The sequence below is a fragment of the Staurois parvus genome, unplaced genomic scaffold (genome assembly GCF_062004578.1).
Source record: "Staurois parvus isolate SC_StPar_1 unplaced genomic scaffold, SC_StPar_1.0 ptg000962l, whole genome shotgun sequence".
Classification (NCBI taxonomy): domain Eukaryota; kingdom Metazoa; phylum Chordata; class Amphibia; order Anura; family Ranidae; genus Staurois; species Staurois parvus.
The window spans coordinates 235442-261565 of NW_028318758.1; the positions used below are offsets into that span (position 1 = coordinate 235442).

At 43.6% G+C, this 26124-nt stretch overlaps 1 protein-coding gene across 1 annotated transcript in view; it reads left to right on the forward strand.

The window, feature by feature from the left end:
• RRN3 (RNA polymerase I transcription factor RRN3) overlaps positions 1-26124 on the forward strand; it is a 600941-nt gene that overhangs the window by 205316 nt on the left and 369501 nt on the right. Inside the window, exons 6-7 of the mRNA XM_089657080.1 lie at positions 2182-2241; positions 2354-2417. Coding sequence (XP_089513206.1) covers positions 2182-2241; positions 2354-2417 — 124 coding nt within the window. The remainder of the gene's footprint in view (positions 1-2181; positions 2242-2353; positions 2418-26124) is intronic.

The following is a 26124-nucleotide window of genomic DNA, read 5'->3' on the forward strand; positions in this document are numbered from 1 at the left end:
AGAGGGTCTTGGCAGGTACAAGCCCAGTGGATAATCTAACTGGCCCGAAGGGAATGGTCTCTGGCCTCCCAGCTGGAAATGAATCCCTTCTGATCTGGGTGACTAATAGTTGGCAGGAGATACTTCAAGCCATTCGCCAGAATCTTTGTTAACATTTTTGTCTGCGTTGAGCAGTGATATCAGACAGTAGCTTGATGGTAGGGTAGGATCTTTGCCCTCCTTCGGAAGCACCATAATATAGGCCAACGGGGCGTCCTGAGGGATCAAACTATCCCTGGCAATTGAATTGAAATATCTACAGAGTGGGCTATGCAGAAGTGGGAGAAACTTAGCATAGTGCGCTTTTGTATAGCCATCCAGGCCAGGACTCTTTCCACTGGGCAAGGACTTCACCGTGTCTTTTATTTCCATAGGGGGAATAGGAGACTTCAGGTCCGCTTGCTGCTCTGGCATCAGGGAGGGAAGGCCAGTGGAGACCAAATAGTCATGAATATTGGACAGTTTGGAGGTCCTAGCATGGGGGGTAAGGTCACCTTCCAAATGATAGGGTTCTGCATAATCAGAGAACAGCGAGAAAATCTTGAAAGAATGAGAAACGGCGTCCCAGTAGGAGCCAAATGTTTGGGCACGCTGCTTCCGAAGAGCCCTAGCCAACATCCGGCCACATTTGCTACCATGCTCATAGTATTTATGAGAAAGGTAATGCAGCTGTCTACAGATGCGGCGGTCCAGAAGGTGAGAGAAAAGCTCTCTAAGCTCAGTCAGTCACTTAAGAGCGTCAAGGTCACCTTGATGCTTACGCTGAAGCTCAACCTGCTGCTGAGCAGTTAGTACCCATTGGAAGTCAGCTTGCGTTTCCTTTTTTAGTTTAGCACCCATGGAAATCAACTCACCACTTCTTTGTGCCCTTCCCATACAGTTCCCTCCCCAGGGTGGTGAAACCCACTGATTGTATATGTATATTTTTTATGACATCATCATTGCACTATTGAAATAGTGGTATTACCCACCGAGTTACATTGTTTTAACCCAATATTGGGTTTTAAGGTAAGAGTAGCAACATTTGTATGCACAATTTACTTTTAAAGGTACAGCGCAACATTTATTTTGTTTATTTTATGCACTAGTAGTGAGTGTTTGAGTGCAGCTTTGGGAGGTTCATATTTAGTATTTCATTTATAAGCACTAAGCACGTTTTTTTGTAGTTTTTCTTTTTGATAAAATTGTGTTGCCTAAATGTGCCAAAACCTTTCAAGGGCTGCCAGTTTTGACTGTAATATAAACTTTTTCTAAATTTGCTCTTTTCTTAACCCCTTCCCGCCAGCCCTAGCATCCCATTTAAAAGTTCTTAAAGTCCAGGGTGGCGACAAGGTTTGGCGATCATGTGTCTACTATGATTGACTGTCACAGTGGTCACATGATTAGAGGCTGGTCCTGCCGGCTACCGATGTTTCTTCGATACCGAGAGACGTTTTGGCAGCTCTGTCTTTATTCCGAGAGCACGCTCCCAGCACATAAACATTGCCTGCCCAGCAACGCATATGTGTGGCTTTAAAGCCTAGATTTTTGTTACCACACATGGGTAACTGGGGAGATTTTTCAGTTATTTACTTTATGAAAATTGGGAGTTTAAAGGGTAAGTTCACCTTTTGAAATATTTTACATGTTCCACCCATATCGTCTTCAACCACATGGTGGTGTCATTCATTCACAGTGTGAATGAATAGACTACAAGTGCGTCATCAATTAGGTATGAGGGCACTGGTTCATTGATCTTCCTGCTCTCATATAAATGCCTGCCCGTACAAGGTACGGGCACACAGCTATCCTGAGAGTCTGCAGAAGCCTGACTTTGCACCCATGATCTGCTGATGCGGGTACAATGCTCTGCAGGCTCCTCAGAAAAAAATTAATAAAAGCACATCCTTTAGGATAACTTCATTGCTTCACATATTAAAGATGCTACTTTGGAAGTAAAAGTTGATTACTTTTAAATCTTATAAAAAAAAAAAAAAAAAAAAGGATTTGGGTTGCAAGGGGCCATTTGTGGTGGCAATTTGAATTCATGATGTTGGATAGGGTTTATATAGATGTGGTTGGCACAGAAGTGGAAAAAAGTGGCTAAAATAAAATCTGCATTTTTAAAAAGATTTTAACATCAAACAATCTTATCCTTGACAGCCCGTGTTACCATTAGTGAAGGAGATCTTAGAATTTCAGATTCTGAAGAGGAGGATGAAGGTGAGTCTGATTTTATATATGAAATACATTAAAATGGTGCACAAAGAGAACGATATTATTATACAGTTTTCAATTATAACTGGTCTGATGTACCTGTTTCTTTCTTATATAGATATTGCTGCAACATTTATCACCTGTCATAGAGCACTACAGATCATAGCACAGTATGTTCCATCGTAAGTACATTCTTCTATTCACAGCCGCTTCTGTTAAAATTAGTTTTTTTTTTTTTGTTAGCGTAAAATCTCTTTTTCTGAGTTCATTGACGGACACAGCCTCTCTTCCTAATCCATAACCAAACAGGGTTTTACAGCCCCACCTACAGGTGTAGGACAGTTGGCCGAAAAATAGACTCTGCACCTCCTATGGGCACTTTTCTCTGGGCATAAACAGCGCTCTCTGCTATAGGCCTCCAGTCAGTCGCAAGCAGTGTCAAAGGAGAAGATCCATAGAGGGGGAGGTGTGGGTGCTTTGTCTGTGAATTTGCCCAGAGAATGGGATGTTATCACGAGTAACAAAAAACAGTTTGTTCTCTCTTATGTTCATTGACAGACACAGCCTTTTTTCTTAATCCATGACCAAACATTGCCACAATGAGGGGTGGGCAAACCAATGAATGGAGAGACAAAACCCAGAGCAACATGCCAGCACTCTGTACGACCCCATGCGGGGCCTGATAATTCTAAACTGCCGCCTGCAAAACTAGCATCCAAGGATGCCAACATATCAAATTTATAACTATTTGTAAATGTGTGTGCAGTTGACCAGGTCACCACTATGCAAACTTGAGAAACAGATGTCTGAAGTTGGAATGCTGAGGAGGTGCTAATCTCCCTGGCGGAGTGCGCAGTAACGGGAAAGGGAGGTTCCTGCCCCTTAATGGCATATGCCTGCAAAACCGGCTGCCGAATCCAACATTAGATAGTAGCAGCCGAGGCCACCATGCATTTCTTTGGATCATCTGAGTGTAAGGCTACCTCATTAGCGCATGTCAGCCGCGGATACAGAGAAGATAGAACAATGTGAATTCAAGTGAAAATCTGACAGCTCCTTCGGCAGAAAAGGAGAAGGTCAAAGAACCACCTTGTCCTTGTGTAAAATCAGATAAGGCGACTTACAGGATAAATCCGCCATCTGACATCCTTTGCGCCAAAGTCATAGCAACTAGGAAGGCAACATTTTGCAAGATCGTAAGCAAGATAATGTCCTGGATGCTCTCAAAGGGATTCATATGAAGAGCCGACAACACCAAATTTAAGTCCCACGGTGGCAATGGGGAGTGCACAGGGGGCACCACATGACAAACCCCTTGAATAAAAATATGGACCGAAGAATGTGTGACTAAAGGAGGCTGAAAGAAAACAGCCAGAGCAGAGGCTTGACTCTTGATGCTGCTCAAAGCAGACTTCTGATATATGCCACGCTGTAGGAAGACCTGAGCCACTAAGATGACGGGAGAATGAACCCTAGGGTTTTCCACCAAACGATATACAGTAGGCTTTCCAGGTGCGGTGATGAACCTACCTTGAGTTAGACTTACGAGCCTTCAACAGAGATGGGATCACTGAAGCAGACAACCCCCTGTCCTTCATAATCTGACTTTCAATAGCTACCCCATCAAAGTCAGCGAAAGTAAAGCAGGGTGGAACACCAGCTCCTGGGACAGAAGATCCTCTTGAAGAAGCAGCCGCCAGGGGGTGCCTTTCACCAACAGCACCAGACCACAGGCGACAAGGCCAGTCCGGAGCCGCCAAGATTTTTTCAGCCTCTATCCTGCAGAACAGACGAGATATAAGACAGAGGGGCAGAATGGCATGGATGATATTGTACTGAGCCCACGGAGCACTCTAATCTGTCACATCTGCCAGAAGAACTAATGATCTTGCCACAAATGTGGGAACCTTCTGGTTGAGGCTGGACGCTAGAAGATCCACATCCGGCATCGACCAGCAAAGACAGAGCTGATGGAACACATCCGAGTGTAGGGACCACGCTCCCTGATCCAGCACCTGGCAGCTGAGGTAATCTGCTTTTATATTTCAGAAATGGACCGTGCTAAGGTCACAAATAGAAAAAAATAAACTGTGCAATCTTTAAAGTGATAGCGCTGAGCAAAATACAATATTAATATTCAGTCCCACCATGTGAATAATTGGTGCAATGGTGCTGTATATCTAACGGTGATACTCCATATTAAAATGACAAGTGCTTCACTATGTTCACACATAGATGTAAACTCACCATCATTTCATGACCACCTATCTCTATGTAAGTTACACTCGCTTTTTGGGACTATCCCAGTTTGCAATCTGGTCCTGATGGCAGATATTCCTTCGCCCTTATAACCGTGGTTGCTGGTAGTAACCAATAACACTGTTCAAAAATTTTTTATTTTTTGCCAGTTTTGGAAACAAAAGGATCCATTTCTTAATGAATTTCACATTCTGAGTTCAAATATAACAATGAAATTTGTCAATTGGCTCTAGTTTTTCTGTAAACGGAAAGTTTTCTACTATAGGCGTAATGACTACATAATGCATAATAATTATATAGATAGATGTCTTTCCACAAATATAAAGCAAGTGATATTGACTACATAACAAAGCCTAAATGGCATAATATATTGCATAGGATTACCAAGAAAAATTATAGCCATAAGCTAAGTTGAATCATTTTAATACTTAGGATTCTCACTAGTTTTGTCTTCAGTTTGTGTCGGTTTTGCTTCTCTTGGCTTTTCTCTTGTATTCGAGGAAAGGGCTATCTCTTACAACTGCACGTGACTACACGCTTCAGGTTCTTCCTCACTTGACTCAACCACGAAGGATTCTGGTGCTTTAGGAATTGGTAGCCCCTCTTCATGAGGAACTGGACGTATTGCCGATGGAATATTTGGATAGTGCACAGATAACTTTTTCTTCTTATTTAGCCCTTTTACAATTGGAGGCACCATACAAAAGTAACAATTACTAACATGATCTGTTGGCTCTCTCCAAATCATTGGCACAGCGAAAGGCATAGATGCCTTTTTTCCATTCAACCATTGCTCCAGTGCAGTCCCACAAGAATTAAAGCATATATGTGGTGCCCAGCTCTTGTCCTGGTCTCCTATCTTGCAGCCAAAATACAAGTTGTAGGCTTTCTTAATCATTCCTGTTATCCTCCTCTTTTGTGAGATAAAAGTTATTTCACCGCAGATATAGCAGAAATTATCTGCTTTATTCACACAAGTTCGAGGCATTACTGAGTAGCCTATATAAGCATAAAACGAAATGTAAAGACACTGTCGAACTACCATCAGCTACAGATACTGCAGCTTTTATGCAGTGAAGTGATGCAATTAAAGGCTAATATTGCATCATCTCAGTATACATGCAATTGTCTATTGGTCACCAGTATCAATTGCGCAATATGCAGCTGAAGTTGCATCATAATTTTGAATGGCTTACGTCATTAGATGGGTGAATATATCATGGAAACTAGAGCCAATCAACATTTTTTAGGGTCATTTTCGTTTTCAGCACCCCAAAATTATGTAAGATTAGCTAATTTTATGCCCAAAACTTTTTACCTGTTGAACAGTGTAACTTTCCACTAGATCTGCATCAATGTTAGGCAACTCCTCTCCTCCACAGGCAGTATTTCATATTTTCAGTATAAAACAAAACCAGACATCCCATAGTGTAAAACTGTATAAAACTTCAATATGAGGTCAAACAATAGAATTGCCACTCACAAAAAAGTGCCTTTCCTGGCACTAGGTGTATTCAGCTTTGTATATTATGAATGGGAATTAAGATGGCCGCCGCATTCCAGCATGTGTTCCAAATCCTGCAATTGACATCAGCGGAAGTTGTGTCATAATCCCTCGACTAGTTTCTTTTTTTATTTATTTAAATATTTTATTACATTTTCAATATTTCAAATTACAAATTTGTACAAACAAACCATAAATAAACACGTAAAACTACCACAATTTTGACTATCAAAGATCTAATTATCCAAAAATCTTTAACTCCAAACCCCCCCCATACACCCCCCCCCCAAATCCTCTGCTCTGCGTCTTTCCCACTCCCTCTGGAGATCCCAATTCAAAAACATATCCACGTTATTTCTCTATTACACTCTCATATACTCTAGGATTAATTCAGACTCTTTAAAATCCTCCCACCTTTTCCACTTGGCACGAAAACTCTCCATTTTATCTTCACTCAAGTGGTCAAGTTCTTCTCATCTATATATCTGGTCCAACCTATCTGTCCAATCCTTTATTTTTGGTACCTCCTGTTTCTTCCAAAACTTGGGTATCAATCCCTTCGCTGCATTAAGATAATACAATATACCATATTCCTTATATTTCTTAACCGATAGCTTAGTACCATGAAATAGACATGTCTCCGGGTCTGTAGGGATATCAACCTCCATTATTTTCTGCATCATATCTACTATTTTCCCCCAATACTCTTGAATTTTAGGACACTCCCACCAAATGTGATACATTGTACCTCTATCCCCACATCCATGCCAACATAAAGGTGAGTTATCTCCATTCAATCTATGTGCTACATTCGGTGTAATGTACCATCTTGACAAACATTTAAAATTCATCTCTACCTCCTTCATATTTACATTATCGTGTAGTAAACTATATACTTTCCATATCCATCTTTAACCCTATATCCCTTTCCCACTTCTCTATAAATGGTGGACTTGTGTCTGTGATTATTCCAGTGAGAATCTTATATATTTTTGATATCCCATGTTTCCCATCTCCCCTTGTGTCTAATAAGTGCTCAAAAGGGTTCCAATCCTCTCTTGTTCTAAATGGCCTTCGAAGCTTCCCTACAAAGTGTTTCAACTGAAAATAATGCCACATCAATTCTCGTAAATATTTTCGTCATTTTTTCCTTAAGTGAACCTATTTCCTCCCCCTCCATTACATCTCTCAACCGTATATCTTCCTTCTTTATCCACTTCCCAGCAACACTTTCTTTAAAAATAATCTGTGGACCATAAGGGCATTAAAAGTGAATTATATTCCCACCCTTTTTGTTTATGTAAAACATCCCATACCCTTAACACATGCAGTGTGAAAAAACTTGTGCTATCTGCTAATCCTCGAAATTGTGAGGGTACCCATACAATTCTACTAAGGGTTGTGTTACTTAGTGTGTGTTCTATTTTTACCCAACTTTTTCCATGTGGGTTATGTGTCCAATCGAAAATTCTTGTCAGTATTACTGAGTTATAGTACCTTTTCAAGTCTGGAACTCCCAGTCCACCTTTCTACTTTATTCCTGCTTAAGATTTCAAAACTTATTCTAGGTTTTTTTTTTTTCCTCCAAATAAATCTTGTCAACATTTTATTAACCGTTCTAAAATAGGCCTCTGGTATTTTGATTGGTATCATTTGGAATCTATAAAGAATTTTTGGAACAATTACTATTTTTATCATATTTATACGACCTTTCCATGACTGAGTTCCCCCACCTAGCTTTCTTAGTTCATCCTTAATCTCATTTAATAATGGGATATAATTTGATCTATATAATTTCTTAGAAGATACAGTTAATTTTATACCTAGATATTTTATTTTTTTTCTCTCCATACAAAAGGGAAATTCCTCCTGTAATATATTTTTCTCACCGTTTAAAAGATTTATATTTAAAATCTCGGTTTTAGTTGGGTTAATTTTTAAGTTTGAAATCTCTCCATATTCCCTCAATGATTTCATTAAGTTTGGTAATGTTAACCTTGGGTTTTCCACATAGAACAACATATCATGTGCATAAGCTGCCATTTTATGCTCTGTCTGTCCTACCCTAATCCCCTTTATATCTATATTATTCCTTATTGTAGCCAGTAAAGATTCTAGAGATATAACATACAGCAGTGGAGACAGAGGACATCCCTGTCTAGTTCCATTCCGCATTCCAAAGCTCTCCGACAAATCTCCATTCACCATGACTTCTGCAGTGGGTCGACTATATAATTTCCTTATCCATTCTCTTATTCTGGGTCCCATCCCCAATACTTCCAGGGTATCCAACATATAACTCCAATCCACTCTATCAAATGCCTTTTCTGCATCTATCGAGAGGACCACTGCCGGGGTTTTCTCTCTCCTACTTTTTTGTATGAGAAACAAAGATCTTAATCCATTGTCTCTACCCTCTCTTCCTGGAACGAAACCTACCTGATCCATATGTATCCATTCCGGCATCAAGTCTTTCAACCTATTTGCCAGAACTTTTGCATATATCTTGGTATCTGTGTTCAACAAGGAAATTGGTCTATAGCTTGCACATTGAGTGTCGTCCTTACCTTCCTTATGTATAAGAACTACATAGGCTTGTAAAGATTCCCTCCTCATTTCCATCTCGCCTCCCAATGCGTTCATATATGTCCTCAATTTGGGTACTAATAATTCCTTTTATTTTTTATAATATTTCACAGTATACCCGTCTGGACCAGGACTTTTCCCTGCTGAAGTATTTTTTAATGCTAAATGTATTTCTTCCTGCGTTATTGTTGCTTCCAGAGATTTTAATTGTTCCTCCTCTAATTTTGGTAATCCCGCTTCCTTTAAGTATGTCCATCTTTTTTCTATTTTTCCTGCATCCTCTTTTCTATGGGGAATAATATTATATACCGTATTTTTCGCTCCATCAGACGCACTTTTTCCCCCCAAAAAAGGGGGGAAAATGTCAGTGCGTCTTATGGAGCGAATATAAAACGGCCGGTCCGGTATTTCTGCCGCCACCATGTCAGAATGCCGGGCGGCCGCTCAGCTGTTCTCTCCTGCAGGGCCTTACCTGTTCCTCGCTCCAGCGCTGCACAGTCTTCCCGCGCTGGCTTCTGTGACAGCCGGGTGCCCACTGCGCATGTGCTGTGCTTTGTGAATGATCCGGTGTCTTCTGGGACACGACAGGTCCCAGAAAGCGCCGGGCCATTCACAAAGCGCAGCGCTTCTCGCACATGCGCAGTGGGCACCCGGCTGTCACAGAAGCTGGCCCGGGAAGAAGAGGGAAGGACAACTCCGCAGAAGTGGGAGCGGGTACCTGTCAAATTCAGGTACCCGCTCCCCCTCCCTCCCCAAAGGTCAGCAGTCTCTGGTCATTCCCTGCACTGTCTGCAGTCTCTGGTCATTCCCTGCACTGTGTGCAGTCTCTGGTCATTCCCTGCACTGTCTGCAGTCTCTGGTCATTCCCTGCACTGTCTGCAGTCTCTGGTCATTCCCTGCACTGTCTGCAGTCTCTGGTCATCCCCTGCACTGTCTGCAGTCTCTGGTCATCTCCTGCACTGTCTGCAGTTTCTGGTCATCTCCTGCACTGTCTGCAGTCTCTGGTCATCCCCTGCACTGTCTGCAGTCTCTGGTAATCCCCTGCACTGCCTACAGTCTCTGGTCATTCCCTGCACTGTCTGCAGTCTCTGGTCATTCCCTCCACTGTCTGCAGTCTCTGGTCATGCCCCGCACTGTCTGCAGTCTTTGGTCATGCCCTGCACTGTCTGCAGTCTCTGGTCATCTCCTGCACTGTGTCCGCAGTCTCTGGTCATCTCCTGCACTGTGTCCGCAGTCTCTGGTCATCTCCTGCACTGTGTCCGCAGTCTCTGGTCATCTCCTGCACTGTGTCCGCAGTCTCTGGTCATCTCCTGCACTGTGTCCGCAGTCTCTGGTCATCTCCTGCACTGTGTCCGCAGTCTCTGGTCATCTCCTGCACTGTGTCCGCAGTCTCTGGTCATCTCCTGTAGTATGTCCGCAGTCTCTGGTCATCTCCTGCACTGTGTCCGCAGTCTCTGGTCATCTCCTGCACTGTGTCCGCAGTCTCTGGTCATCTCCTGCACTGTGTCCGCAGTCTCTGGTCATCTCCTGCACTGTGTCCGCAGTCTCTGGTCATCTCCTGAAGTATGTCCGCAGTCTCTGGCCATCCCCTGTACTGTGTCCGCAGTCTCTGGTCATCTCCTGCACTGTGTCCGCAGTCTCTGGTCATCTCCTGCACTGTGTCCGCAGTCTCTGGTCATCTCCTGCACTGTGTCCGCAGTCTCTGGTCATCTCCTGCACTGTGTCCGCAGTCTCTGGTCATCTCCTGTATTGTGTACGCAGTCTCTGGTCATCCCCTGTACTGTGTCTGCAGTCCATTGGTTCAGAATATTTTTTTTTCTTGTTTTTCGCCTCTAAAACCTAGGTGCGTCTTATGGTCAGGTGCGTCCTATGGAGCGAAAAATACGGTAGCTTATTATAATCTTTAAACACTCTAGCTATATCTTTAGTTGAATATACCAATTCTCCTTTGGGATCCCTTATTTTCTCTATATAGTTCCTGGATTTCTTTTTCCTCTGGGCCCTCATTAAATACTTTCCTGGTCTATCTCCCCATCTATATCTCTCACTTACCATTATATTAAACACTCCTCTTATCTTTTTCCAGAAAATTATTTAATTCCTCCATTTTGTTTATAACCCGCTGCATAATCTCTTTTGTTACTCTATTTTTATGTTTCTGTTCTAACTCCCCTAGCTTAATTTTTCTTTCCTTTCTCTCTTCTTTTTTGCTCCACTCGCTATCAGGATGCCTCTGATATAGGCTTTATGAGTCTCCCACACTGTTGCCACAGACAACTCCTCAGAATCATTTTGCTTAAAAAATTGCTATATCTCTTTCTTAATCTTTTGATCTATCTCTTGATCCTGTAGAAGTGTATCGTTTAATCTTCACAGTTTCCTCCTATTCACCTAATTTCCCCATAATATTTTCATTGTGACTGGCGCATGATCCGATATTGATATCTCCTCTATTTTGACTTGAACCAGAGACTCAATAAGTCGATGATCCAATAGTATATAATCCAATCTTGAATACATCTCGTGTGCATGAGAATAAAAGGTATAGTCTCTGTCCCTCATATGCTTAATTCTCCATATATCCACAAGTTGACATTGATATAACATTTTCTTTAAAAATCTAAGAGACCTACTCTCATCTTTCTGCACACGAGATGTCGTATCTATCTGAGGATCCATGCACAGAATAAAATCTTAAAACCGGCCACAATTAAACTGCCTTTCTTAAAATCCATTAACTTTCTCAACGTGTTCTTTAGGAACTCCTCCGGTTTCTTATATGGGCAGTAAATATTTGCTAAAGTACACTCCCAATCCTGTAATTTCCCCTTCAGGAACAAATATCTCCCTTCTGGGTCTCCCACACTGTCTTCCAAAGTAAACCTGACATTTTTCGTGAAACCTATTGCCACTCCTTTAGCTCTTTTAATTGGGGAATCTGCGTAGTGCCATATTGGATAATATCTGGAATTTAATTTCACATTTACTTCTTGTTCTAAGTGTGTCTCCTGTAAAAAAAAACACTGAAGAGAATCTGTGCTGAATTTCCCTAAAAATCCTAAATTTCTTCCCATAACTCTTTAAACCTTTTAACATTATACGTCATAAAATTAATCTCTTCCAGTGTTCTTTTCTTCTTCTCCCCTTTCTATCTTTCCCCCTCTCCTCTCTTCTCTTTATTTTTCTAGGTTTTCTCCAGTCACCTATAATTCTTACTATTCTGCAGAGTCTAAAACTACCTATCCTTCCCCCATACCCTCCCCCCGCCCACCGAACCTCCCCCAGTCCCTCCCAAACCCCCGCCCTTTTTAGGCAAATACTTAGCCTATGAATCATTTGTGGTCTAAATCCTACCCTTGATTGCTCTTTGGGGTGAAGCTCTTGAACATGCCCACCTCCACCCTCGACTAGTTTCGACCAATAGATCGTCCTCAGGAAGTACTTCACACCTCACACCCCCTCACATAATTTTCCGTTTGCTAGCATTTTTTAATTGCAGACCGCAGTGCTTGCCAACACCCTGCACTATGGTCGGTTGCCATGTCCCCTTCCGCCCTCACCTTCACACACTTCCTTTTTGACTGTCTAGCACGGACCGGACTCCTGGTGCATGCGCAGACCCTCCACGGCGCAGCGCACATGCATGGCTGGGGCGCCCCGTTGTTCGCATATGCATTAGCACGTCCATTCATTCCCATAGATCATAACACACTTCTCCAGCGTGTATACGAGGATAGACACCATGACACTTCCCTTCTTATTCTTGGCCTGTCCAAGAATAAGATTTTAAGAATTTTAAGAAGAAAACTTTTAAGAAAGAAGAAAGATTTTAAGAAGAAGATGGTTTAAGAGGAGTGGAACACACCCCCTCACATGACAACCCAATCAGGGCTTAGCCAATCAGGTCCACCTCCAGCAAAAATGTCACAGCGAAAAAAATGGTATTGCGCATATGAACATGAATGGACAACCAGAACGCTTGGGGCAAAGGGCATTACAAAACGGGGATAAAAAACATATGTAAAAGTTGAATATAGGTATTAGCAGATGTGATGGTAAGCTCATGATGATATGACTCAGCCTGCATAGAATGGGTAAAGGAATATGTAGTACTCACATGGGGCTGTCAGGGATAGCATATATATATATGCGTATATGCAATACCATTTTTTTCGCTTTGACATTTTTGCTGGAGGTGGACCTGATTGGCTAAGCCCTGATTGGGTTGTCATGTGAGGGAGTGTGTTCCACTCCTCTTAAACCATGTGCCTTATAATTGTTGGAATAGCTTACCTACATTTTAGCTCTGAAGAAGGGAGTAAGTCTCCCGAAACGTGTTAGCCTACCTCACAAAGGGTCTACCGTCACTTTGGACTGCTATTACAGATTCTTCTTCTCTGTTTTTATCCCCCTTTGGTTTGTGAGTATGCATGTATATGCTTATAAATAAATTTGTGTTTCACCATGGTGATGCACAAAGAGAGTGCACCCTGTTTTGCTTTTATTTATTAGTACCAAGATTTCCTGATCTTCTAAGGGCTGCACATCAATGCATGGCATTTACAGTTATCCTAGTCTGCATGAAGATTTGAGCGCTGGTTTTGTTTGTTTATTTGTTTATTTGTCTAACATCAGCGCCTGACCTCACAAATGTACTTCTGGAAGAATGGTCAAACATTCCCATAGGCACATACCTAAACCTTGTGGACAGCCTTTGCATAAGAGTTGAAGCTGTTATGGAAAGAAGGAAATAAGTATTTGATCCCCTGCTGATTTTGAATATTTGCCCACGCACAAAGAAATGATCAGTTTAAAAATCAAATGGTAGGTGTATTGTAACACTGAATGACAGAATAGCAACAAAAAATTCAAAAGAAATGCATGTCTAACAAATTATGCACTAATTTGCATGGTTGTTCCAGCATGACAATGACCCAAAGAACATGGCCAAGGCAACAAAGGAGTGGCTCAAGAAGAAGCACATTAAGCTTCTGGAGTGGCCTAGCCAGTCTCCAGACCTTAATCCATTTGAAAATCTGTGGAGGGAGCTGAAAGTTCGAGTTGCCAAACGTCAGCCACCAAACCTGGAGAGGACCTGCCAAGAGGAGTGGGCCAAAATTCCACCTGAGATGTGTGCAAACCTGGTGGCCAACTACAGGAAATGTCTGACCTCTGTGATTGCCAACAAGGGATTTGCCACCAAGTACTAAGTCATGTTTTGTGAAGGGGATCAAATACTTATTTCCTTCTTGAACATGCAAATCAGTGCACAATTTGTTAGATATGCATTCCTTTTGCATTTGTTTGTTTCTATTCTGTCTCTCAGTGTTACAATACACCTACCATTCGATTTTTAGAGTGATAATTTCTTTGTGAGTGGGCAAACATTCAAAATCAGCAGGGGATCAAATACTTATTTCCTTCACTGTAGCTGCAGAGGGTAGGCCAGCTCCATATTATTATTATTATTATACAGTATTTATAAAGCGCCAATAGTTTGCTCAGCGCTGTACATTACAGAGGGGAACAGAACATGTGACAGAACAATACCAATACAGAACAATACCAATACAATGCAGAACATGAGGGGATCGAGGGCCCTGCTCTTTCGAGCTTACAATCTAGGAGGGAGGTTATGGTGGCACAGGAGGAGATAGCTGTGGGGGATGGAGTGGTAGGAAGAGTGGAAGAGGTCGGCAAGTTAACAGGGGGCGGGGTAGGCTTCCCTGAAGAGATGGGTTTTCAGGGTGCGCCTAAAGGAGAGGAGAGTAGGTGATAATCTGATGGGTTGGGGCAGGGAGTTCCAGAGGATGGGTGACACCCTGGAGAAGTCCTGGAGGCGGGCATGGGAGGAGGAGACCAGGGAACTAGAGAGAAGGAGGTCTTGTGAGGAGTGGAGTGTGCGTGCTGGGCGGTACTTGGATATTAGGTCAGTGATGTAGTTCGGGGCAGTATGGTGGACAGGTTTGTACGTCAGCGTTAGGATTTTGAATTTGATCCGTTGCGCAATTGGAAGCCAGTGGAGGGATTGGCAGAGGGGGGTGGTGGAAACGGAGCGGTTGGAAAGGTGAATGAGTCTGGCAGCCGTATTCAGGATGGACTGAAGCTGGGACAGCCAGCGGCGAGGCAGGCCAGTGAGGAGGGAGTTGCAGTAGTCGAGTCGTGATATGATGAGGGAGTGGATGAGCTGTTTAGTGGTTTCTGGGGTTAGGAACGTGCGGATTTTGGCGATGTTGCGGAGGTGGAGTCTGCACGAGTTTGTTAAAGAGTGGACTTGGGGCTGGAAGGATAGGTTGGAGTCCAAAATTACACCAAGTACTCTGGCCTGCGGGGCGGGTTTGATGGTGGCGTTGTTGGACATGATGGAGAAGTCAATGGGGGGGGGGCGGGTGTCCGGGCTGGAGGGAAGACAAGAAACTCGGTTTTGGAGAGGTTCAGTTTAAGGAAGTGGAGCGACATCCAGTCTGATATGTCGTTCAACAGGTGTGTGATTCGGGCGGAGACCGAGGGGGTGAGATGGGGGGTTGAGAGATAGATTTGTGTGTCGTCGGCATAGAGGTGGTAGTTGAAGCCGTGAGAGTGTATGAGTTGGCCAAGGGAGGAGGTGTAGATGGAGAAGAGAAGGGGCCCGAGGACAGAGCCTTGAGGGACCCCAACAGAGAGGGGGAGTGAGAGGGAGGTGGTAGCATTATAGGTAACGCTGAAAGAGCGTTGTGACAGGTAGGATGAGAGCCAGGAGAGAGCAGAATCTCTGAGGCCGAGGGAGTGTAGTTTTTTGAGGAGGAGGGGGTGGTCGACTGTGTCAAAGGCCGCAGAGAGGTCAAGGAGTAGGAGCACTGAATAGTGGCCATTAGCTTTGGCGGTTAGCAGGTCGTGGAGAGTTTGAGCAAGGCAGTTTTGGTGGAGTGTAGGGGACGGAAGCCGGACTGTATGGGATCGAGGAGGTTGTTGTCGTTGAGGTGAGAGCATAGGCGGGTGTAGACTAGGCGCTCGAGGAGTTTAGATGTAAATGGGAGCAGGGAGATGGGTCTGAGGTTGTTCGGGTCATTGGGGTCCAGGGAGTGCTTTTTAAGTATGGGGGTGATGTGTGCATGTTTCAGAGGGGAAGGGAAAGTGCCGGAGGATAGGGAGAGATTGAAGGTGTGGGTGAGGGAGCGTAGGATGGAGGGGGAGGGAGGTTGTAGGAGTTGTGAGGGGATAGGGTCGAGGGGGCAGGTGGTGAGGCGGGCATCAGAGAGGATCTTGGAGACTTCTTCGATGGTAGTAAGGTCAAAGGTGCGGAATGTTGGGGGAGCTTCAGTATGAGGAATGTAGGGTGGGGTGGGAGAGGAGGTCAGAGCAGTGGTGGGGCCGTGGGAGAGGGGGGTAGCTGAGTAAGGGGGAAGGGTGTTGGAGGGAGTTTGAGCAGCGACGAAGTCCCTGTGGTATATGTCGAGGGGGGATGAGGGGGTAGCTGGGTGAGAGGGGACGGGTTGAGAAGGCGTGTGAGTTGCGGCAATGTCCTTGCGAATATTGAACCCTACGGACATTAAAGTTCATGTGCGTGTAAAGGCAGAGCTCACAGGGGTAGAGGCTCCTTCCCACCCAATCTCTTTGAAGCCTCCAGACTAACAGACCTTGATCCGGGAATTACAAAACCCATTGAAAACCAAAAACTGTTTTCCTCTACTTTGAAGACCCTCACATATGTGAGATTCCTGTGTTACCTTTTATCCCACTACTACAGTAGCAGGGCAAAAGATCAGTCCAAGTGGCAGGCAGAAATCATGGTCAATTAACAGGCCAAGGTCGGTGCAGGTGGAAGGCAGAAACATGGTCTAGAAACAATCCAGACAGCAGGCACAAGCATCCTCAGTAAACAGACCAGGGTCATTTTAGGTGGAAGACAGAAACATGGTTTAGAAGCAATCCAGATGGCAAGCTGAGGCTTTGTCAATAAACAAGCTGGGGTCAGTTAAAGTGAAAGGCAGAAAAGTGGTTTTGAAGCAAACCAGATGGCATGCAAAGGCAACGCTGGTAAATAGGTCAGGGTCAGTTAAGATGGAGGGGAGAAAATTGGTTTAGAAGCAATCCAAATGGCAAGCGGAAACATTGTCGGTAAGTTGGCCATAGTAAGTTAACATGGAAGTCAAAGGCGTGGTCAATCAAAGCAGCAGGCAAATGATCAGCACATATTTTAGAAACAGGAAAATAGCAGGCTGTTAAATATAAAGGGAACTAATATTTTAGTGGCGTGTAGAAGCGTCAGAAGCAATCTCCGATGCATAGGCCTGGTTGAGAGGGCCATTGGGGGCAATGAACACTGTGTCTCTCCTAACTCTTCCTCTGCTGCTTACCTGAGATTTTTTTTGGCATCTTCTTCCTGATTCTGTGGATGGAATGTTCTCTGGGAAATGTTGCTTGTGAAGTCTGCTCGCACAATCAGAGCAAATGTTTTCTGGGGGGAGATCCTTGCTGGTAGATCAGGACAATGACGCTTTCTACTATATATTTGAGGAAGGTGGTGAGTCTTTCCATTGACTTTTGATATATGACATATTCGTAAATGGACAAATGGAAAAGATAAATTGTAACTTTTTTTATACCAGTAGAGGGACTTTCTTGTTCATAAATAGGGCTGGTAGCATCTGATCATTTAAATCCACCCTGCATGAATCTTTTATAATTGTGGATACACTCAGGCTTTTGGATGGGGCTGCGTCTTCCGTGAATTTCCATCGAGTTGTCATTGTGGATGGTGGACAGGACATACATGTCTTTCTTATCCCTCCGCTTCATGGCCAATGCTTCCTCATTCCTCTAAACTTTCTGTTGGTACCGCAGGCCAAGGTTTTCTCTTGGTACAGGTGGCAGAAAAAGGGCAGACTGGTATAGTTGTCAAGGTAGAAATGATAACCTATTTTGAACAGTAGGAATGCCAGGTCCCAGACAATTTTTCCACTTGTGCTGATGTAGGTTGGCACTCAGCAGGCTGTAGCTGGGAGTCTTTGCCTTTGTACATGCAGAAATAGTCATTTCTATACATCATGAGAAAGAGAGAGAGAAAACAACGCCATCAAACCACTTGGCCTCAATGATAGTGTTAAGTTTTGCCCCATTCTTACAGTAATTATAGTTTGCTGTGTCTGCTGTGTCCCTGCCTTCTGTGTCCATGGGGGCTGTCCCTTCTTGGTTGTTATATTATGTTGTGTTTTGTTTTTTTCTCCTTCTCATGATGTATAGAAATATGAGACTAGATTTTCTATATAATGTATTCAAATGAATGGGTTATATTAGGTGGTGCTATATGAATATATGATGTGCATTGATATTTCTTTTGTGTTTTTGGTGACAGATGTCCTTATTTTTAATGTGTTTTGATTTTAATTTTTAAGGGTTGGATGACAGTTCTGGCAGTGGGTCCAGATTAATTTAACCTGAGTTTTGTTATCTAATGTATATGGTTTCATTGGGTGGCCTTTTTGATAGTAGATAAATGGGCCCCAGCTATTATGTGTGAGTGTTGGTGAAGTCACAATTGTGTTAATTGTGCCATCTAATGGACTATTGTGGTGTTTTTATTTGTACCATTTATATTGAGTATTTACTATGTATTCTTAAGTGGATTCACTTCCAGACTGAAAATCCTAAGAGAGCCACCACGTATGACATCACGGTGTCACATACGTAATCACATGACTTGTGTCGTGATGTCATTATGCACTGCGCATATGCGGTGGCGGTATTGGTGGCCATCTTACTATAAATAGGCTGACCAAATTGTTTGACATTTACTTGCCTCTGATGTAGCCGGTTGGAACCGAAGAAATCGGTCAGGCTGTTTGTTACACATCTGCCATGGACCCCAGAATATGATGGCTTCTAAGTATTTGGGACTTTTATAACTGCTCTCTAGCTACTCTACCATCCTTTTATACTTTATGGGCATTATGAGAAATTTCTCTGGAATCTTTCATCACTTACCAAGGAAAAGCTTAAACATGCATACACTGGATGTCTGTGTGAGGGGGATTCAAATGATATGATATGCTGCCTTCTCTGCTGATGTGCTATTTCCTCCTCTGGTGAATCATTTTGTAAATGACGGACTCTAAATCATTCCAGCCTTCGCTTTATTTACAAAATTACCTAAGTCTGTCTATGTGGAGCACCTGTGTGAGGGAGGTTTGAGGCGATCACAATATATCATCTACAGTGAATTTGTTACTCGCCCCTTATTTCCTCCTCTGGACCACAGTAACAACGCCTATGATTGATGGAGAAAGATTTTGGCTGTTGGAAGCCTATTTGTATGTATTTTGGAATATTCACTATCCTTTTGGATTCTACATGCTGCAGATGATCACCATACATTTAAAAGGGACGGACACTCCCAAATGTCTTATATTATAGCAAAGGGTGAGAATTGAGATATATATATATATATATATATATATATATATATAAATATAATTATTGTTACTGATGCAAGAGTGTGCTAGTCAGTATGGAATGTAAAACTTCTCTATCCCAGAAATGGATTTTCCCACAGCAACAAGTTCAACGGTTCTTTTTCAGAGAGATGCATTTAATCACCGCATAAACAATCCATAAGACAGAGGTATAGACAAGGCAGATGACAAAGTACTTAGAATATTTATGCAACTATTGGACAACTGGACTGAACTTTCCCTAATGTGTTGACAAGCACTCTGATTGACCATTTTTAGTAGCCCCTTTGATCTTCTAGGTGACAGGTAATGCCTTTTGGTCTTGGGCAGCTGCAGTCATAAATTCTAATCAAAGTTGTCCAGATATTTCCTAAACTACATTGTGAGTGGATCTTTAATTTATACTCAGCCATTCATAAATTTTGATTCTGAAGGTCCATCAATTGAGCGCTGTGCCCAGGATTTACCTTACTAAACTAGAACATCAGGTCCATATGACGCCAACTATTATGTATTGTATTTCTGGGAACATGATGGGTATGCATTTTAATTTTATTAGGTACCTTTATTTTTTTTATGATTATGAATAAAGTATTTAAAGGACACCTGTCAGTGAATAATCTCTATCTTATTCACTTTCACCACTGGGTTTAAGGGGTTTAGTCGTGAAAAAACTACGGTTGGCCTAGAGCCAGAAAGTTAATTTTTATGATGTGATTTTTTTTCCTATGTAATGTGTTTATGGAATAGGATACTCTTGTTTCTTTTTGGCCAGTAGACAAGGGAGTAGAGGGCGGATTTTGTTAGTTTGTCATTGTTGGAATGATCTCAGGGAGGGCACTGTGAGTTTACATTGAAATTCAGGAATCGCATGATCAAGCCATAGCGTGACCTGGACATAACAGCAGAATAAATGGGCATGTGGTAGATTGGGTTGGTGGACCAGTAGGCATATAGGGTGTTATCAGTTTATTGCTGGGCAAAAAGGTTATTCTGGTCCACCATGTATTGAAGTAAATTGGCAGGGAAAAACAAAAAAATCAATTTTGGAAAAACTGTCAGTGTTGGCCTGCACACCTGGTTGTGCGGTGAAAGGGGGGATTGAAGCTGATCCTGAGCTTGAACTCAGCCATAATGGGTTTGCCGGGGCGTCAGTAAGATATGTTTGGGCCTTGGTGTGATCTTCCAGTGCTGTTACTGGACCTTTCATCCTGGGGTCTAGTGCCATTGGCGTTTGCCGTTTGACCATCAGGGTGTATGTCGCTGCTGGTGGTTGCCTGGTCTTCAGAGCACCTTATTCTGTTAGGTTGGATGGTTTCCTCCTCTGATTCAGTCACTGACCCACTACTTTCTACTAGCTTGTATTCCAAATTGGAATCGGATGGTGAGAGCTCCCCGCTGCTCTCATCCATCATACTGAGTATTTTATATGCCTCCTCACTAGTAAAAGATTTTTTAGTATATGGCTGCTTTGGTGATTGTAGCTGTATGATGGGTACACTGCTGATGGTTGGCTGTGATAGGTACACTGCTGATGGGCAGTAGTGATGTCGGCTCTGTGACAGGTACACTGATAAGGCTGCACTGATGGCTGTGATGACAGGTACACTGATGGGCTGCACTAATTAATGCACTGACAGGTACACTGATGGATACACTAATGGACTGCACTGACAGGTCCCCTGATGGGCTGCACTGACAGGTATTCTTTATTTATGGCAGTGCGGTGCACAATAGTGAAGGGGTCAACTGGTAAATCACTTCCTGGGATCTCCTTTAGAATTAGTGTGCTGGTTTATGTTTATGATCGGCTGTTATTTGACATAGCTGATCACGAGGTAAAGAGCCAATTTCATTGGCACTTTACCCTGATATGGGATGCGCTGTGTCCAAGGGACAAAGCTCATCACTAATTGCTACGCTGCGCTCCCCAGGGGGGCACGCACGAGTATCGCGATGAGAAGGACATTCACTCAGATGGATGAACAGCCCACCCGGCTGTCAATCTGCTATAGGGCAGAAACGTAGTTAACCTGGTAAGTTATAAGCAAGACATTTTTGAGAGCTTAGCCTTCCATAAAGTGTTAATAAACAAATCCGAAAAAAGTTTTTTTTCTAAATAAATACTTCAACATACCCTACTTCTGTCACATCCATAAAGTTCATAAGGACCCCATAAACCCATCAGGGTGACCTGTAGTGGCTAGCATGGATGGTATCGCGAGTAGGCTATCCCAGTATATTGGTATATTCTTGCAGCTTATTTTCACTGCCCACTCTGCCCATGTGCTGGAGAATATACAACGGTATACGTGGGAGCCTACCGTATTTTCCGGCGTATAAGACGACTGGGCGTATAAGACGACCCCCTACTTTTCCTGTTAAAATATAGGGTTTGAGCTATACTCGCCGTATAAGACTACCCCTCTTCCAACGCACACCAAATAATAATGAAAAAACATCAGATTTGATTTCAATATGGTATGCCATTTCAGTATGGTATTCCAATGATGGGACACTATTCCTCCCACTGACACCAATGATGGGGCACTACTCCTCCCACTGACACCAATGATGGGGCACTATTAAATCCACTGACACCAATGATGGGGCACTATTCCGCCCACTGACTAATGATGGGACACTATTCCTCCCACTGACACCAATGATGATGCCCCATCATTAGTGTCAGTGTGTGAGGAATAGTGTCCCATCATTAGTGTCAGTGGGAGGAATAGTGCCCCATCATTGGTGTCAGTGGATGAAATAGTGCCCCATCATTGGTGTCAGTGGGAGGAGTAGTGCCCCATCATTGGTGTCAGTGGGAGGAATAGTGCCCCATTAGTGTCAGTGGGAGGAATAGTGCTCCATCATTGGTATCAGTGGGAGGAATAGCACCCCATCATTGGTGTCAGTGGGAGGAATAGTGTCCCATCATTGGTGTCAGTGGGAGGAATAGTGCCCCATCATTGGTGTCAGTGGGAGGAATAGCACCCCATCTTTGGTATCAGTGGAAGGAATAGTGCCCAAGCATTGGTATCAGTGGCAGGAATTGCGCCCCATCATTGGTGTCAGTGGCAGGAATTGCGCCCCATCATTGGTGTCAGTGGCAGGAATTGCGCCCCATCAATGGTGTCAGTGGGAGGAATAGTGCCCCATCATTGGTATCAGTGGGAGGAATAGTGCCCCATCATTGGTATCAGTGGGAGTAATAGTGCCCCATCATTGGTATCAGTGGAAGGAATAGTGCCCCAGCATTGGTGTCAGTGGGGAGGAGGAATAGTGCCCCATCGTTGGTGTCAGTGGGGAGGAGGAATAGTGCCCCATCGTTGGTGTCAGTGGGGGAGGAACAGTGCCCCATCGTTGGTGTCAGTGGGGAGGAGGAATAGTGCTCCATCATTGGTGTCAGTGGGGAGGAGGAATAGTGCCCCATCGTTGGTGTCAGTGGGGGAGGAACAGTGCCTCATCGTTGGTGTCAGTGGGAGGAACAGTGCCTCATCGTTAGTGTCAGTGTGGAGGAGGAATAGTGCCCCATCGTTAGTGTCAGTGGGGGAGAGCAGCGGCTGCTCCATCTTTCAGATTTTCGCGGGGCCGCTCGGCTCCGCCTCCTGCCCGGTGATTGGTCGCCTGTGTGCCTTTCCAGTGCTGGCGCCCAATCACCGGTGAGGAGGCGGAGCCGAGCGGCCGAACTGAAAGGAGGAGCAGCTGCGCTTCCTGGACCGGATCGTCGTGGGACCGGGACCGGAGCCAGGTAAGGTACAGCAGCCCCTCTGCCCACCCCTGTACTTAGTGTCCGTTGAAGGAGGAGGGGGGGCGGCGCCGCGCGGCCCGCCCCTCGAAAAAGTGCCGCCCTGACACCGGCTCGCCGTATACCGGCGTATAAGACGACCCCCGACTTTTCAGAAGTTTTTCTTGTGTTGAAAAGTCGTCTTATATGCCGGAAAATACGGTAATTACCTTTGGTTATCTTTGGATGTATGTTCACTTTATACCTCTATAGTACACAAAGGGAGCCTAAGAGCTCTTGAACACTTATTAGAAAAATAATCAATGCACCCTGACCAGTCTTCATTTATTTTCCAGTGCACTAGGTTTGCTCTGGAAAGGAACTACTTTCAGTTTAATGGGTCCTTTTATAGACAGATATCCAGCACAGCCATGGGGGCTCACTTTGCACACTGTTATGCAAATTTATTTATAGGAATCTGGGAGCAATTTAACATCTGGTTCCAGAACCCCTTTGCTAGACACTTAGTCTACTATGGGCTCTATATTGATGTGTTGATCATCTGGGACGGCCCCCTTTAGACAGTCATGGAGTTTGTATCCAACTGTAATGCCAATACTTATAGCATCAAATTTCCACATGTTGATCACAAATCTTTAGTATTCTTAGATTTGGTTTTATCTTGGGAGGAGGGAGGAAATATAATATCTAAAATCCATTTCTAAGAAACTGCAGGCAACTCGTATCTACATCACTACAGTTGTCATCATCCAAAGTGGAAGGAAAATATCCCATATAGCCAGTTCCAACAACTATTTTGAAATTGTTCCAATACTACAGATTATCTAGCACAATCAGAGCTAATCACCAAAACATTTTTAGCTACTAAGGTACAATGGAGTGTAGGCCATGAATAGGTACAGAGATGGTTTGGATAAAAATTTGGATACAGTAGATTCAGGTAAACATGTCCATTTAGCACCAGGTTCAATGACCAGCATTGGGCTATCAAAAGGGCCATAAACAAACATGAGCCAATTGTAAAACAGGATCCTGCCCTAAATAAAGTACTTCCCAGTACTCCCAGAGTAGTATTTAGGAGAGCCAACAATGTTAAGAGTATTGTTGGTCCTATTCGCATCAAAGACATACAGAGCCGAGCCCATGATATCCTCACCTTCCTCAATCTAACAGGATCACATAGATGTAAATCTAGTATATGTACGGCCTGACCTTATATACACCACTGCCAAAAAACTTTTACTAGGAGGTATGGAAAGGTTTTTCAGTTCAACCAGTTTATTAGCTGCGGAACAGTTTGTAGTGTACGGCCTCAGGTGCCCTTGTGGCCTCTATGTTGGGAGGACAGTGTGTACTATGTGCAGAAGGTTAATATAGGCGATTTATAGAACATTGAGTGGACAAACATAGTGTTCCCTGCCATTTTTGTACCCTACATGGAGGAAGCACGCAGGGACTAGAACTTTTTGGTATAGAGGCCATCGCTATGACAGTTCCTAAGGGAGAATGGTTCTCCAGACTTTGTCAGCTGGAGACATTTTGGATATTTAAGTTAAATATGATGTCCCTAGAAGGGTTAAATGAGGAATTGGAAATTAATACCCTCATTTAAAAAATCTAATTAAAACCCAATTAATATAAATTTTTACATTACTTTTCAATTGTCATTTGCTATATACCTGTGTGATTGGGGTTGTCAGCCACGGCCCCAAGACACACAATAAGATGATAGGTTTACATACTTGAATTTTATATACTTGCACTAGCATCTAATACAGGGGTGGGCAAACTTTTTGACTTGAGGGCCGCAATGGGTTCATATATTGGACTCGGGGGCCGGACCAAGAGTAGATGAATGATGTGTATGTGTCATCCATAGTAAGTATAGTAATATTCCCCCATAGTAAGCATAGTAATTAATCCCCCATATAGTAATTCATCCCCCATATAGTAATTCATCCCCCATATAGTAATTCATCCCCCATATAGTAATTCATCCCCCATATAGTAATTCTTCCCCCATATAGTAATTCTTCCCCCATATAGTAATTCATCCCCCATATAGTAATTCATCCCCCATAGTAATTAATCCCCCATATAGTAATTCATCCCCCATATAGTAATTCATCCCCCCTATAGTAATTCATTCCCCATATTAATTCATCCCCCCTATAGTCAGTCCCCCCTGTGTCAATTCACTTACCTTTGCTCCGCGCGTTCCTCTCGCCGTGTTCTCGTGCCATTCCGGTGTAGTATGAAAATCTGTCTCCTATGAGGATCTGTCCCCCTCGACGTATCTGCGCATGTGCCAGTTTCCGGCATTAGCAGCCGATCGACGATCTCCGGCACATGCGCAGATACGTCGAGGGGGACAGATCCTCATAGGAGACAGATTTTCATGCTACACCGGTCTTCAGGGCGGACTGTGAGAGGAGCCTAGCTGGAGCCTAGCTCCGCGGGCCAGATTAAAAGGTCCGCCGGGCCGTATACGGCCCGCGGGCCGTAGTTTTCCCATTGCTGATCTAATACATGATATATTCTGCTATTCTTTAATTTTCTCTTAGAGCTATAGGCACGTCTGTTTAAGAAAACTCTATTCCAGATCATTCATGCCCTTGTGGTTTGTACTACTGCCAATACATGGACAGATTTGAAATATCGGTTGCTACAGAACTCATCTCCTCCACTCTGTCCTTAGAGTCGTCCCTTTTAAGATCTGTATTGGGACCTGGTAATATATTGCAGACTCCGTATGGCGTCCTCTGAGTCGCCCCTTTAAGAATTGTATTGGGAGTAGACCACATCATATAAAAGACTGGACACCGTGGGGGCGTGACTTGATGGAGGCCGGTCACACCTCCAGAAAACATTGTCATAGCAACCTGTCATCCCCCTTTCCCTCTCTGAGCAATAGAAGCAGCAGACGGAGTGAGCGTGCACCCCGGCTGACCCGGTGCATGCGCAGCAGCAGCCGCACGTTGTGACTGTGAGCTGTCATCCTTGGTAGATCTGTCATTGCCATGTCTCACCCTCTGCCATATTGCTTCAGCCTGGAGAAAAGCCAAGGAGAACCAACCACAGATTGATATGGCTATGCATTATTGTATCATGTGAGTGCAATCGTTTTAAAGCTTTTATATCATATTAAAATGGAGTTACGCTAGGGCTGCTGTGCGCTCTCTGCTGTTTACTTGTTTTCACTTCATTGAAAGAGCATACTATTAAGTAATTGGAATTACTTTTTTGTTTTGTTAAAATGATTTTAACTCATTAACTTTTTTAATGTGGCTCAGGGTAGTAATAACTGTCTTTAGAATATACAGGAACAAAGTGAATATAGGGGTTACCCACCCAAATTCAGG